The following is a 15,241-nucleotide window of genomic DNA, read 5'->3' as shown; positions in this document are numbered from 1 at the left end:
ACCAGCCGATAACCAGGTAAATAATTGTTTAAACTAATTTTTTATATTGTTTGATTCCAAGAACAGCTAATAATACAATAAATAATGACAAGTACTAAGGGCTATGCTGTTCAAATTGACTTTATTTGAAAAACGACGTTTCGACTACTCCAAGGCAGTCCTTATCAAGTCAAATATTAAACAATAATCGCAGAGTGTCGTCAATGTAAGATGTTTATTCTACTCAACTGCGAGTTGCTCATAGGCAACTCATAGGCAGTTGAGTAGAATAAACATCTTACATTGACGACACTCTGCGATTATTGTTTAATATTTGACTTGATAAGGACTGCCTTGGAGTAGTCGAAACGTCATTTTTCAAATAAAGTCAATTTGAACAGCATAGCCCTTAGTACTTGTCATTATTTATTCTAATTTTTTATGAACAATTTTATCAAAGTTAATTTTTTGGATCTGAAAAAAATATTTTTAGATTCTTTGGCACGTTTGTAACAAAAAACCAATCGGTAGGTGTATACCTAAACCCCAGAGTTTTCGAGTAAAAAATTCCCAAAGTTTAAAAAAATGCCTTTTTTCGATTTTCAGAGCTCAACGAAAGTACTGAATAAACACATTTTCACATGTTACAACACACTAATATTAACTATCAACTCTCCTCTACAATGTCCAAAAAAAAAAAAAAAATGTCGAAAAATTGAGTGGCAAAATTGTTTTTTGCAATATTCAATATATTGTTTTATGCAAGGCATACACCTACCGATTGGATTTTGTTACAAACGTGCCAAAGAATTTAAAAATATTTTTTTCAGATCCAAAAAATTAACTTTGATAAAATTGCTTATAAAAAATTAGTTTAAACAATTGTTTATCTGGTTATCGACGGGCAACCTGCACTTTTACATGGAGGAGCCTGTTCCGAATGTAATTCTGCAAAAAAATTGAGGTCGAAAATTTTTTCCACTCAATGACGAATTTTGCCAGGTCTAAACGCATCCTACCTGCATATTGATTCTGGCATCCCAAGAATATGATGTTTTTATCTACAGTCTATAGTAGAGGGTGTCGAGTTATACCATGAGAAATGATGAATTTAGCACCTTGAACAACAAAACGACATGGTGCATAGCGACTAAGGTTGGCCATCTCGCACACTCGACAGTGGCGATGGTTCGCACACATCCGACCAGAATGTAGGGGACGTTGCCGTTGACCTAGTTCATCCAGGGTGGTGGCAATTGATTGTGCGCCAATGCCTGTCGATGATGATGGTGATGATGGTGTTGGTGCGGATGATGTGGTCTATAGTGATGCATAGGTGGTCCACGGGGATGATGATAGTGATGATGATGGTGTCGAGACTGTATGTAAGAAGGCGGTGATGGGGGGGGAGGGGGTGGATTGCAAATCGACTGAACGAGCGGCAAAGCCGCACTGACTGGTGGCTTCATCGAGCCATACGGTGGCGGAGGCAGCTGCGGTGGCATTGGATTGTACTCGAGCCCAGCGGCCGAGCTCACCGGATGCTCAGACAGTGCTCCCTGATTAGGTGGTGATCGACTCCCATCGACCCCTGAAAAAGTCATTAGAGGGTTTTTGCCACCCTGGTCATATTGAAGCTCTGATATTGCAAGATAATTACTCGGCAAGCTCGCTCAACCGAGGGTTCGTATAGGATAAATGTATCTTCTCGAAGTAAATTTTAATCAATTGAAGTGATTAAATTCACATGTTCAGAAGATTAATGAACGAGTACTTTTTATCATCAACTTCGTGATGTTCAACAAAGAAAGAAAGTATATTTGTAGAAAAGTATCATGACCGTAATTAGATTATTATATGGTAACGAGTAAAGTTTAACATATGGACAATAATAAAAAAAAAAAAAAAATAAATAAATAAAATAAAATAAATAAATGAAGAAACAAAAAAAGGTAAACAATAAAAAGTATGTTATAAGTACCTTCGAGCCTCTTTTCTCTTTTTGTATTTGGAATATTTACCCTGAACAAGCCTCATCTGCGGCGGAGCCTGGGTTGGCGGTGGTGGTGGCGGGTGGGGGCCAGCCATACTACTTGGAGGCTGCTGGGGGCCTGCGGCGCCACCCCCTGCGTGATAGGGCGGTGGACCCTGGTGATGTTGGTGTTGCTGCTGCTGTTGTTGCTGGGCTTGCTGCTGCTGATGATGTTGCTCGTTAGCGTCGCGTGCGGCTGCTGCTGCAGCAGCAGCTGCTGCCGCTTGTTGAGCGGCAACGGCAGCGGGCGCGGGTGGTCTGCAGGTGGGAGGCGCTGGATAACGCGCTGCGAACTGCCAGGGTTGCTGCTGCTGGCCGGACGGTGGTGGTTGCTGCTGCTGTTGCTGCGACGATCCCGGACCTGTCGCCACGACGCGTCCGTGCTCGCCGATCAGCGGTTGCTCGCAGCCTGCGCAACGCCCAAGCGCCGATTGCGTTAGTTAACGAGTTTAACGTGCATTGGCTTTTTATGATTGCAATGGCCAAAAATATAAATACCTGGATTATGACCGACAAACTGATCCATGTTACGCCTATCATCTGTGGGAAGAAAAACAAACATCGAAAGCATTACAATCAATGAATCACAAAAATTTCATGATAACAATTGCATATGATACATATAGAGACAGAATGTTTAGGTAAGAGTAATAAATGTTTGCTAATGAGCTGAAAAAAACGGCGGCATCGTGCATGAAACTTCAATTTTCTGTCAGCTTCTCTTCCACCCGGCATCTCTTAGTCTAAATGAAATCTAAACGTGGAATACAAAATCAAAATGCCAAATAACGAGATATTTATTTTGCAAAAAAAAAAAAAAAAGAAAAGAAAAAAAAAAAAGAAAAATACATAAGGAATTGCAGTTTCTGTAAAAGTTAAATTTCAATGAGGAAAAATATGTAATAGTGGGCCTTGCAGAGGCGGTTCATAGAAGGACAACTAAAAAAAATAATAATACTAAAATAATAATAGACCATAAGAAAAATTCGGCAAACATGTGAATTAGTCTCTTCTGAAACTAAAAATTCATCGAATAATCAAATACAATCTATATCATAAACAACTGAAGAGAAAATATTTCTAGATGTTGCTGGAACATATGGCGTTATTATCGCGATTCGCCTTTGCTACTAATCGAAAACATCTACTGAAAAAAAAGATAAGATAATTATAGAATCAATATCTTATTTACAAACTGGTAAAAAATCCAACCAGTTGATAAGGTATTGTAATGTTTATACTCTACAGGCGTGAAGCGATTCAAAACTAATCAAATGTTGCCGAGACAAAGCGATGTACATAAATATTTATATATTGATAAATAAGAGTGGGCTTTATTACTCCAAGTGTAAAAGAACTAAAAAATCGAATGCCCTCCTTGGTATGACTTTCGCATCTATAGAGATGTGTTCTCCTTAATAAATTTGTCTCCTTGACTTTGCTAACTTACGAAAAATAAGTTTTGCTTGTTCAAAGTAAGATTTTAATGATGCAATGAATGAAGCTGTACTAAAAAAATTTACAGGAGCAGGTTTTTTTTTAGTTGTATCATCCAAAGATGCAATAGTCGGTTTTCGCTAAGTCGAATTCAACAAACTAATTAATAAATAGCATTTTTTTATTACACATATACTCGGTTAAATGCAGACTCTTGCATCATTTTGAATTCCTCCAGATCATGCGCAGACTTCCTAATATTGCTGTCAAAAGAGAAAAACTTGAAAAATCGTAAAAAAATATATGTTTAAATATCTCCGAGGTGCTCGAACGATAACGTACAACCTGTTGCAGCACACAACTAAATAAAAGAAAGGTTTTCTGCTAATATACGAATGAGTCAATAACTAAAATAAAAAGTCATCCACATCGAAGAACAAAAAAAGGTAAAATAGCTATTACTTTCAACAGAATATGTACAGAAGGAATCAAGAGTGGTTGTCATCCAAATCAGTTTCCAAGAAAAAGAAGGCCAAAAATTAACATAATAGAATGTTAAAAATAAGTTTAATACGTAACATCAATTGAAAAAAGTGATTATGTATATTAAAATGAATGACAGTAGCAATAATTGCATCGCACAATTTTCTCCATCCCTGTATGAGATCCTAAAATATAGGTTGTTGTTGAGCATTAGCTACAGTTAGCTACAGACCTGGGTAAGGAGGTGGCATTAACAGGTGCTTGCCGCGCTCGCCTGGTGGAAGATTTCCGCCAAGCCCTGGTGGACCGTGCATTAGGTGCTGCTGCTGTTCCACCTCTCTGCTTGAACAAGGGATTTTTTAAACATTAGTATACGCGCGCGCGCGCGTTCTTATGCGCGCGATCAAAACCATCAGATTATGCGACCCCTTTTTATTACATTTTACATGTTTTCGTGGATTATTCAATCATACAACATTGATATCGTTCGTTTAGGCTTCTTTTTGCATTTCTTGGGTACGTATGTATTTTTTCGAACGATTATTTCCATTTGTAAAACTTAATTCCTTGACTTTAACGACAAAGAAACTTTCTTACCTCACTAATCATAGGTGTCAACTGGGCAACTCGAAAATAATGCGTGATTTTTACCACACGATTATTATTACGACTACCAGATTGTACTAATATTTATTTAAAATGTATTTTTCAACCACATGATTCGTGAGGGAATAGTTTCTTTTACTCAGCAATGGATTCATCTTATGTTATACTCCAATAATCTTTAGTTTTGTCCTGCTAAAAATCTATAGTTTTGAATTTTTTTATTGAAAAAGTTCTTTTTTTTACAGGTGTAAGATTCAGTATCCACTATTAAAAAGATTTATTAAGCAGTTTTTGCATAAACTATACTATTAAAATCTGTTATTTGTTGTTAAATTTTTGAACTCTAAACTGTTACTCAACAGTAGTAAAAAACAACAAATAAGAGAAAAATGTGTTTGATTTGGTATTATATATTCGCAAGAGAACATGTAATGTACAACCATTTTTAATTTAGTCACTTGTATATCATCTAGGTATGTAGTTAATGCTTAAAATATAGTTAATGCTTCACTTTTTTACTTAAATCATTTACACTCTGTGTTTACTTGCAGGCATTGTCAGACAAATATTTATTACTTATATCAAAATTTGTTCTAAAAAACTAATGTAATTGATGATTTTTTCAAGACTGTTGGAGGATTTAAATGCCACATTCTCATAAAAATTGATGTAAAAAAAAATTTTTCGTATGTGATTCGCACAATGATTACAACTGGTAAAATTAGTTTATTTATCATTAATGCACTGTAATACCGAATGTATACAGGTAAATGATCAAATTTATAAATAGCTTGAAAATAGTACAATAATTTTTTTTATAACTTACACTTCAAAGCTCAAGAAAATTTTAAGCAAGTGAATCTTCCTTTGACACTTTTACAAATTTAAATGATTCAAAATGTGAAATTTTTCATTTTTTTATTTTTCTCAGTTCTAAGAATTCTTTCATTTTTAATAGAATTTTTTTCAATATTGCCCATACACAGTCCTGGAAATTTCTGAAATGATAAATAAGTGCAATCATGAATAATTAACTGTAAAACATTCACAGCTGTCTGTTTTTAAAGATTTTTTTGTAAGATAATATCTCTTAAGTTTTTATAATTCATTTTTTTTTTTTTTTTTTTTTTTTAACTAAAATTTGAATTAACATGTGAACTTGATTTTTGACGCTACATATATTAGGTCCGCCACCGTCAGAACCGGGAGGAATGAAAATTCTGACTGATGGAAATGAGTTTGAGATGACGAAAAAAAAAATCTACAAATTAAAAACATTACACTACACTAAGATCACGATATTTTCTTTACTACTTACAGTCTAAATTTGCAAAATGTTTACACCATATATATGAGACATATCTTTTTACTATTTGTCAAAAAAGCATTTATGGGAAAAATTATTATAAGATGTATGATAAAAAATAAAATACAAGCGGTTATTTATTATTTTAATAATACTCATAGGCTTACATGGTCCAAGTAGCTTTAAGTACCATTTATTACGAAAGATATGGTCAGTTTTTTTGCACTTAAAAGTAAAAGGGGATGCGTCTGCAGAAATTACGAGAAGTGTTATATGATAAATATTTTTTTTTTATTTAAGGATATAATCTTTAAAAAAATCGTACATCTTTGAAACACCATGATCCCTTTATCAAATTATTGTGTGTTAAAATAAACAAATTTCATACAATTTTTTAGTTTAAGTAAGGAAGTGGATTTTAGTGTTTCTAAGATGAGATTACATTCATTTAAGCAATCCTACACACCCACCTCCATCGTAGTTAATAAACAATATTTTCAACTTTTGTATGTATGATGAAATACTCTTTTTTATTTATTTGGTTATTGTTAGTACGAAATTATTAATCTTTAGCAATTGCAAATTATTATTTTTTTAGTTCTTGGGAAAAACATTGTTCATGTTAAATTTGCAGTAAATTAAAATATTTTAAGCTTCTGGATACTTGTTCACAGACGTTGTTCAAACCTATCGCTATCATCTAAACACATAAATAAATATCGTCAGTAATGTTTTGGTATTTTTCTCCAATTTCCTATTAAGCCTAATCTTGAAACGATTGTCATCGAATGAACGGAAATGAAACGAAAATTTTTTTAAATTATCAACTTACCCAGTACCATGACGTTGGTTAGGTGGTCTGTTCAGCTGGTGCATCATAGCTTCCTGTACAGATCAGAATAACCAATTCAAGTATTTCTTATTAAAACCCCAAAAAGTGTTAAATTATTTAGTATTTAATATTACTTAGCAGCATATTAAGATAACACTTACGGGTGGTTCCATATCTAAATATCTCCTTTTGACACCTTGTCCCTTGTGGTAATCAGGTATATCCGAGTTCTGATCAAAATGAGGCTGAGGTTGCGGGGGCTGGACGGCGTAATGCATTTGCGACTGCATCTGGTCGTTCTGATAATGTATTTGTTGTGCATGATATTGCATAGGAGGCTGCATTTCTGGTGGAGGAACAACATGGTGTGGCATACTCGTAGGTGGTAATTGCACCTTCAAAATACGAATTCGATGTACATTTTACTTTTCGATTAAATGACAGTAGATTTTACGATTGAAAATCAAACCAACCATATTTACCTGCATTTGACCTTGTGGAGGTTGCGGAAGTGACTGTCCCTGATAAAGCCACGGAGCTGCCTGAGGAGGCGGATGAGACGGTGGAGGCACACTTGTTATTATATTCATGGAATGTTGAATTTGATTGACAGACGGCGGAGGAACCATTTGTGGCGGAGGTACCGGCTGTGGAGGCATGCCTTGATCTACTGGGCCCTCTTGAGGATGCTGTAATTCACTCCCGGGCGGCGGAAGTGGTGGTTGCTGGCCGTGATGGTCAACTAGAGTCTGTGACGTGGGCACCATGTATCCCTGCGAGACGGCAGGCGGTGGAGGCGCGTGCATCTGCATCGGCGGTGGCTGACCTTCAAACTGAGGCGGCCCTGGAGCTATGTGCTGAGGTGGCGGCCCCATGCCTTGAGGTGGTGGTGGTTCATGATTTTGTGGAGGTGGACCGACGTGTTCAGGACCGTGAGGCGGAGGTCCAGTAATTACAAAATGAGGAGGCGTCTGACCCTGTTGAGCTACGCTTGTTGGAACTGGCTGGTGATATTGAATCTGATAGGCTTGAGAAATTGGAGGAGGAGGCTGATTTTGGGGAAACGGTGGCGGAAAGTGCAACTGCAGCAGCGATGGTGGAGGAGGCTGCTGATTGAGATTCATTGGACCTGAAGAAAAAAAAGTGCATTTTTTTTTTATTAACTAAGTTTCACCGAGTGTGTCAATAAGTTGTAAAGAGCACTCATGACGACCTTTTTTGTGAAACTGGTAAAAAAAAGTTTATAATAAATGAGAAATTCTCACCAGAAGGTGGAGGCTGCTGCAGATTAACGTTAACGTGCTCGATCATAGTTTGAGTCGGTGTTGCTGATCTGGGCTGCGTGTAAACGTGGCTAAAAGTCATGGCACCGTTCATAGATGCACTGCTGCTTATAAACGTTTGCTGCGGTGGTGGTTGACTCACGACATACATTTGTGTCATTGGCTGAGGTGAATTTTGCGAGCCCGGCGGTGGCATACTCTGAATTTGCAGTGGCTGGCCTGGGTGTATCTGATACTGAACTTGATTTATACCCGGAGGTGGACCTATCAGCTGCACCTGACCAACCGACGAAGGAGGAACGAAAGTTTGAATTTCTTGAGGCTGATCTGGTGGTGGCATTGGTGTAGGTGCAGGAACATGAACACCAGTTGGGTGAATTGATGCTTGCATGGGTGTGCCGGCAACTGTAGCTGTAATTATTGTTGCCGGTAACGTTACCACACTACTCGGTGGATGTTGCATCATATCTGAAAAAAATGTTTAGTTTTATGGAAAACTTACAATTTCATTATATGTTTTTAAAATAAAAATCTATTCCATTACCTTGATGGATAGTAACTACGTTTGGTTGTCTCATAGCACCAATGTTCATTGTTTGAAATGGAGCTGCAAAAAGTAAAATTATTGTGATGTACAGATAGATAAGACGAAATAACAATAATAACAGCAATAATAATAATAAAACAAAGTATTCACCTTGTTGTATTTGTTGCATAGGCTGTTGAATCACAGGCTGTGATTGAACTGGTGGTGGCTGTTGTTGAATGTAAGATTGTAGTTCTGATTGTATGGTTTGTATTAAATTTATTGCTAATTGCTTTGCATTTTGTAATGCTACAGGGTTTGGATGTCTGTAATAAAATTTAAAAAATTGTTTTAAAAACTGGCTTCGTGAAAAGCTTGATACAAAAACAAAATGATAAAAACTAACTCTATGAATAAATGAAGCGGCTCAGGAGATTCCGTTCCAAGAGCCGGATCAATAAATTGCGAACTACGACCTCTTAATGTTACCGTAGCACCCGTTTCTCCTCTTATGTACAGTAAATTGGCACCACCTGCTCCTACAATTCGGCCTCGTAGATCAAAACCTTGAGGAGCATTTTCAATGCCCACGCATATTTTTTCCTGTAACACATAAATTTTCATAAAAATTGTTTTTTTATTTAGATATGAAAAAACACTAAAAGATACTAATAAACAATAAAATCGTTTTAGTGTCTAACGGATGCAATAATCATAGAATCGCCTTACAACGGATGGAACTCCTGAGTGTAAGCTCATTAAAGGTGGTGGTGCATTAGTAAATCGACTTGGCCTATTTAAGGAACTCCTATGCTCAGTCCTTATGATTTCATTTATTTTTTGTACAGCTACTGTTTGATGAAAAAGAAAAAAAAAATATTGCAATGTCCAGATCTATTCAACATTCATGCATTTTTCATTGATAAACTTACAATCAACATTATGTTTTAAATGCCCTTGTATGTACAGATAAAGCGGACGCTCGTGTGGACATCGAGCTTTTTCTTGCTCAGACATGAAACGTCCTCGAGTTGATACAGTTGCACCTAAAAAATACCCAAGTTAAATTGTTATTTAATGAACCAAGCTACTGAGGCTAACGTAACAAATGATTTGAATTGAAGTACCTGAGAAAGAATTGATTTCATCTTGTATGTAACCTTTAGTTAGCAAAGTTCTTGCACTAGGGGGTGTTTCATTGATCTCAAATTCTGTGGTGAACATTTCGTTTCCTTTGTATCCACCGTTCGATGATGTCATAAGCTATTTTATAAAACATTAGAAGGAATGTATATCAAACAAAATAGTTGTTTCATGGATGAAAAATGTATAACAAATATTATATACCTTGTTATTGCCATCCATGGTTTTCACTTTTCCCTTGGTCATGTGTAAGGAATTAATCCTTATGGCTGCACTTATACCTTTCTTCATGATTGCAGTCAAACGCAATCTTAATATGTTATTTTAAAACGTACACTCTAGTAACAACTAACCAACCAATATCAAATGCGACTCTCATTCTGTTGTCTTGCACACTACAAATGGTATATGATTGGATACTTTTTTACATGGTCTTAAAAGATTTATCACGTTTTTAACAAAAAGTTTTCATTTGATGTCAAGAAAAAAAACAGAATGTCTAAAGCTCCACAGTTAAGTATTAATGAAATCTCTGTCCATTGATGTGTATCCATGTAGGCTTTCACCATTTAATTTCTTTAGAATGAAATGACTTCTTGTGCCTATAATAGTAAAATAAAAATGAACAAATTAAACGTTTATTCGTTTGGAACAGTATAAAAGACGATTCAAAAGTATAAAATGTATTATGTAATGTTAAAAAAAAATGCATAAAATGTTTGATGCTATGTATGATGAGCAGTGACTTAAATTTTAATGTAATGCAGATTTTATTTTTAATTAACTCAGCTACATACATCTACCATAGATATAGTCAACGTAATATATAAAATTAACTTTTAAAATAATTGTATTTGCATACTACTTATATTAAATCTACGTTAGTTGAAACCATTTTGAAAGTGTACATAAAGGATGCTGTACACATTCAGCAATGTATCTTAGACAAATTTTTTAAGACAACCACTTTTCACTGCTAACATTAATTTTACTACGAACAATTCAAGCAAGAAGTTGTATGATACACATTTACTTGGTAATATGCTTTTAATTGCAAAGTGCGCCTCTTGCACACATACCACATAACTGCTTAATTTGCTGGCAACGATATCTATACTGATACAATTGATTTACCTAACCACTACACTATACTTATAGCTTATGGCAGTAGCATACACAAACAAAATGGATATTACCATTATCAGTAACAATGTATTTTCTCTTACTGCCCTCCAGTTCACTCAACAAGTCATAACAAAGAAAAAAAAATAAGCACTCAAGAGAAATGTAAAATAAAGTAGGAGCATGTAAAAGAGGACATTTATCGCCAAGAAAATCCACTCTTTCTCGCACTTTAGTAAAATATGAGTACTACCTGTATACAACCTTATAAGATGTTACAGAACAAGGGGGCAACACAGAGGCATTAGATTAAAAATAGTCAGAAGATCTAATTTACCTTTTTGCTGGGTGCTTTCGTTGACTATATTTTCTCTCCTTACAGCTGGATCTGCTGGGTTAACCTCATAGCCACGGCGAAGACGTCACACGCGAGCTCTACGCGAGCCATAACACATCAAACCCAACGTAAGTGTCTGTCTGTAAAGTACGTATATACCTATACGCGAAGACAAACGAGATCGCTCTGTCATGAAATCTCTCCTCTTTCTCTTTGTGTCCACTTCTGTTTGATATTTGATGCAAGATAATAAGTAAATATTTCAAGTTTAAGGGGAAATGTTTCACCGTTTCACGTTATTAATCGCAAGTGCAAAAGTTATACATGTTGTACCTCAGTCAGTACTTTATGCTTGCTTACTATACTTACTACACGGTACGAATTCTCACATTTACTGTGTTGGTACTCCATTCTATATGTGCGAGAAATTTGCGCACTGCGAGTACAAAAAATTGCAAAAGGGTCGACGAAAAGAGATAGAAATACACTATACACACCTATACACGTATTTAGGTATAGTAATAATGCAGTAAAAGAATAATACACATCATGCACAACAGTATACCTATATTTACTCTAAAATCTACAGTGCCGTATTTAATATTATGCGCAATTAAACGAAAAAACTCCAACTAAGTACTTATAGGGTTTCTCGAGAGTAAAAAAAAAAAAAGTTATTTTGAAGCGCGTACTCTCTCAATAAGTACAAGGATTTTTAACTTTTTATCCCCTCTAGAAATGATGAGAAATTTATCAACTTAAAATCAACAATGAGATGTGAAGTTTTTTTGAACCTCGAAAAATATTAATATTTTAATTCGTAAATTGTACGTTATTATTTCTTTATTATAAAAACGAGAGAGAAATATTTTAAAGCCAATATTACGAAGAAATATAAGGCAAGAAATTTTATTTTCATTTTGACGTACAACACGAATGACAAATGATGATAATTCAGTCCAATGTTAAATTATAAACAACTTACTTGTGTGCATAATAAGCTGCATACTTGAATTTGGTGTTCCAGAGAGCTTATCTTACTTAATTACTTATCTGTACCGTTGGCAATTGTTTATCTCTTTCAAGCAGATCCTCGGCGCGGGATTTTCAAAATTGTTTTTGTGAACAATTTATATAAATCGTTTTGAATTATTACTTTAATTTAATTAATTATTAAAAAAATGATTTTTTGAAAACACAAAATTTGTATAATCTTCAAGTTGATCAGTAGTTAAAATATTTTTTTCCTGGTACTGATACCAATGAAAACCCAACGAAAACGAATTATGATTATTACAATTTAAAAACTCCTACATGCCGTATTAGAACAAAAAAATCCTTATACTTTACACAAGCATACAATTACATAGTATTATATGGTTACATGTTATTTCGTTTGTGATGCAATAAATAAATAAATTATTTAACCTCAGCACTCAAAAAGCCGTAAAGTTGATCGTGCGTTACTCATTATTTTTCTCAATCAGTTCTATACAATTGTTCAAACACTGAACAATTTCAAAAGCACTACCTACTAGAGGTCACAATTAATAATTTAGTACTAAAGAGTATACACGTTACGTAATGAGTCTTGTTGAGCTTACATTAGCATTAAACATTGTAAAAGAGCAGCAGCGATAAAAGCGAAGAGGAAGACAAAAAAGATTGTCAATTATACAGTACTAAAACGTAAGCGTTTTAAATACTTGGTAATTTCACTCCCTCCATCATCTCGTACTTATGCTTGCAAAATTTATTCTTAACTATATCTATATTTTTTTTTTTTTTTATGTCCATCGTAAAGGTTTCTGTATAGGTGTGTTTCTTGTCTTGTAAGTATATATTGGCTAAGCAGTTTAACTTCGGACGTCTCTCAAAGTGGACTACGTGATAGATGGCTGATTTCCAATGGCCTACAGCTGATTGTCCGTTAAATCGGCCAGACTCGAAAAAAATGATTTATATGGCGTGCATTTTCTTTGAGTTATTTATTAAAAATAACTAATTTTAATTTTTTAATTAATTACATCGAGCTTTACACCAATCAGCATTCCAAATAAAATCCGTTTATTTGTTGCTTCACGGGGGTATTCATCAACTTTTTTTTTTTTAAAACTATTGGACCATAAAATAATAGTTACTCTATCACCGAGAGTCTATCTTACTTTTATCAAGCAATTTTTTACTCTAGCGATTACCGCACCAAAAATGTTACTTTTTCAATGAACTGAACAATAGGGATTATTCCGTTGAACTTTTCAATCATTTGATTGTCAGGGTTACATATTATGCAACAGGTGAATGCATTATAGAATTAATGTACACTAATTTAAACTAAGTAACGAAAAATAAAATAATCTAGGGAAGCAGGGAAATAAAAAGAAAATATACGAAAGCTACTACGTAAAATTGGTTTTAAATTACTTTTTACCTAGATTACTTAGTTAATTATTAGTGTAATACTTGTAGACTCCCGTGGACATAAATGTGATAAGGCAAAGTAAACAAGTATGTACATCATGACATTCATGTAATGGTGGACGTTTTGTTGAAGCGCCTATCCAATGACTCATATACATATAGTAAATATTGTAACTAAATGAAATTTATTACGAGACTCCAAGTAGTTCAAATATTTTGTGGATGTTGTACCATTTCCATAATACAGTGAAAATATCAAGATATTTTCCAGGGTGTATGCCAACGAATTCGCTAACCTGCTATATGTAATCATTTTTAAATTTATTTTTACTAATTTCCATACCCAGAACACCGGTGTCTCTATCAACCCTAAACACTGTTGTATCTAATTTTTCGTACACTATATTATATTGAATTGAGAGATTGTAGATGCTGTATACATTCGAAATCATCAAATTTACTTCGACTGAATACAATGTAAAATAATGGTTTGGAAACTCAAAGTATAACACCATACTCTAATATCATCTTACCCACGATTGACTAAGAACGGAACAAATCGTAAATCATCACAGGTTTGATAAGTACCACAATGAAAACACGAATGAAACTAATATAAACAAACACGTTTGTAATTCAATAAGAATCGTGATTTTCCAGCATGTCATATAATCATTATTTTCCTCTAAATTGCACATTAAAGTCACAAACTTACACGAGTATGAAAAAAAAAAAAAAAAAAAAAAAAGAAAAAAGGGGGGTTCCATAATAAAGTAGCCATGAACAATCGATGTCCGACAATTATCTCTCATTGATCCAATCGTACGCACACACGGGCGCGCAATCAATGTTCCTCCGGCTAATAAACCCAATAACCCGTTAAAATATCGCCTAAATTGAGTCTCGTCCTCGAAACGAGATCGTGCGACACCGAATGGTGCAATATACAAGTGTGTGGTTACTAAAGTAGCCAGAATCGAAGCTGCAAAAAAGGCAAGGAAGAAGTGCGCGTAATATCGCCCATTCTTCTCCCCACAGCTTGTCACGTAGACACTTTTCAATTACCCCCCGTAGGGGAGCTCAAGCCCCGTACCTTCTTCGAATGGAAAAATTTTCCTCAAAACCACCCTCCCCGTAAAAAATTTAAATATTACTTTGAAAAAGTTAAAAATATAAAAATAATCCACAAAAAAAAAAAAGCGTCGTGTGAGAGCTCTGTAGTATATACACCGGCACGGAGTTCACTTCCTATTTTACCCGTTCGATTAGAAGCCGAGCCCTATCTCCTATACTCCTATACGAGAGAGGTATAGGTCATTGTGCATGGCGTAAAGCGAAAGAGCGAGAGAGGAAGTCGGACGGATGGATCTTCAGTCAGGTCTTTGGCGCAACTCAGTCGGTCCGCGGAGAGCACACGGGACGTACTGACTTTTTGTTTGAGCGCTCGGGTTTTTACGCTAGCAAAACAGGGGGGTACGATCAAACTGATGCGTATTTCAATTGAATGTTGAAAGAAAAAGACAAATTGTTACTGCCGCTATTTTTTTCTTTTTTTCTTTTTCATATAAACATAGCCGTCGTGTAATTTTTACTCCAAAGTGTATACGTGTGCACCCAAGCCGACAATCCAACACCGTCCTCGTGTCAACTGCTTGGCTCGATCTCTCGCTACATAATATAGTGTAGTAGTGCTAATACATATCGACTGGCGGGGGTCACGCAGCTGAATTTTTT

The 15,241-nt window shown here is 35.2% G+C and overlaps 1 protein-coding gene across 6 annotated transcripts; it reads right to left on the bottom strand.

Moving 5' to 3' along the window:
- Positions 1 to 912: 912 nt before the first annotated feature.
- On the bottom strand, positions 913 to 11,481 carry LOC106639796 (uncharacterized). 6 transcript variants are annotated; one of them, XM_023389177.2, is made up of 16 exons: positions 11,087 to 11,481; positions 9,832 to 10,229; positions 9,612 to 9,747; positions 9,417 to 9,530; positions 9,214 to 9,335; positions 8,891 to 9,087; positions 8,656 to 8,810; positions 8,503 to 8,565; positions 7,941 to 8,426; positions 7,149 to 7,804; positions 6,837 to 7,070; positions 6,676 to 6,728; positions 4,164 to 4,273; positions 2,510 to 2,551; positions 2,001 to 2,420; positions 913 to 1,570 (listed from the first exon to the last, which is right to left on the bottom strand). In XM_023389177.2, exons 2-16 carry the CDS (start codon positions 9,916 to 9,918, stop codon positions 1,212 to 1,214), a joined length of 3,234 nt encoding a protein of 1,077 aa, XP_023244945.2. In that variant the 5' UTR covers positions 9,919 to 10,229; positions 11,087 to 11,481; the 3' UTR covers positions 913 to 1,211. The 6 variants fall into 6 exon arrangements, with proteins under 6 accessions (XP_023244945.2, XP_014209051.2, XP_023244947.2 ...); XM_014353565.2 differs by having other exon boundaries at positions 4,164 to 4,270; XM_023389179.2 differs by having other exon boundaries at positions 7,158 to 7,804.
- Between the last annotated feature and the right edge of the window lie 3,760 nt (positions 11,482 to 15,241).

The sequence above is a fragment of the Copidosoma floridanum genome, unplaced genomic scaffold (assembly GCF_036245765.1).
Source record: "Copidosoma floridanum isolate Cflo_tuat_1 unplaced genomic scaffold, Cflo_Japanese_pri ptg000001l, whole genome shotgun sequence".
In the NCBI taxonomy this organism is placed as follows: domain Eukaryota; kingdom Metazoa; phylum Arthropoda; class Insecta; order Hymenoptera; family Encyrtidae; genus Copidosoma; species Copidosoma floridanum.
This window is presented reverse-complemented; position numbering and strand designations above follow the sequence as displayed.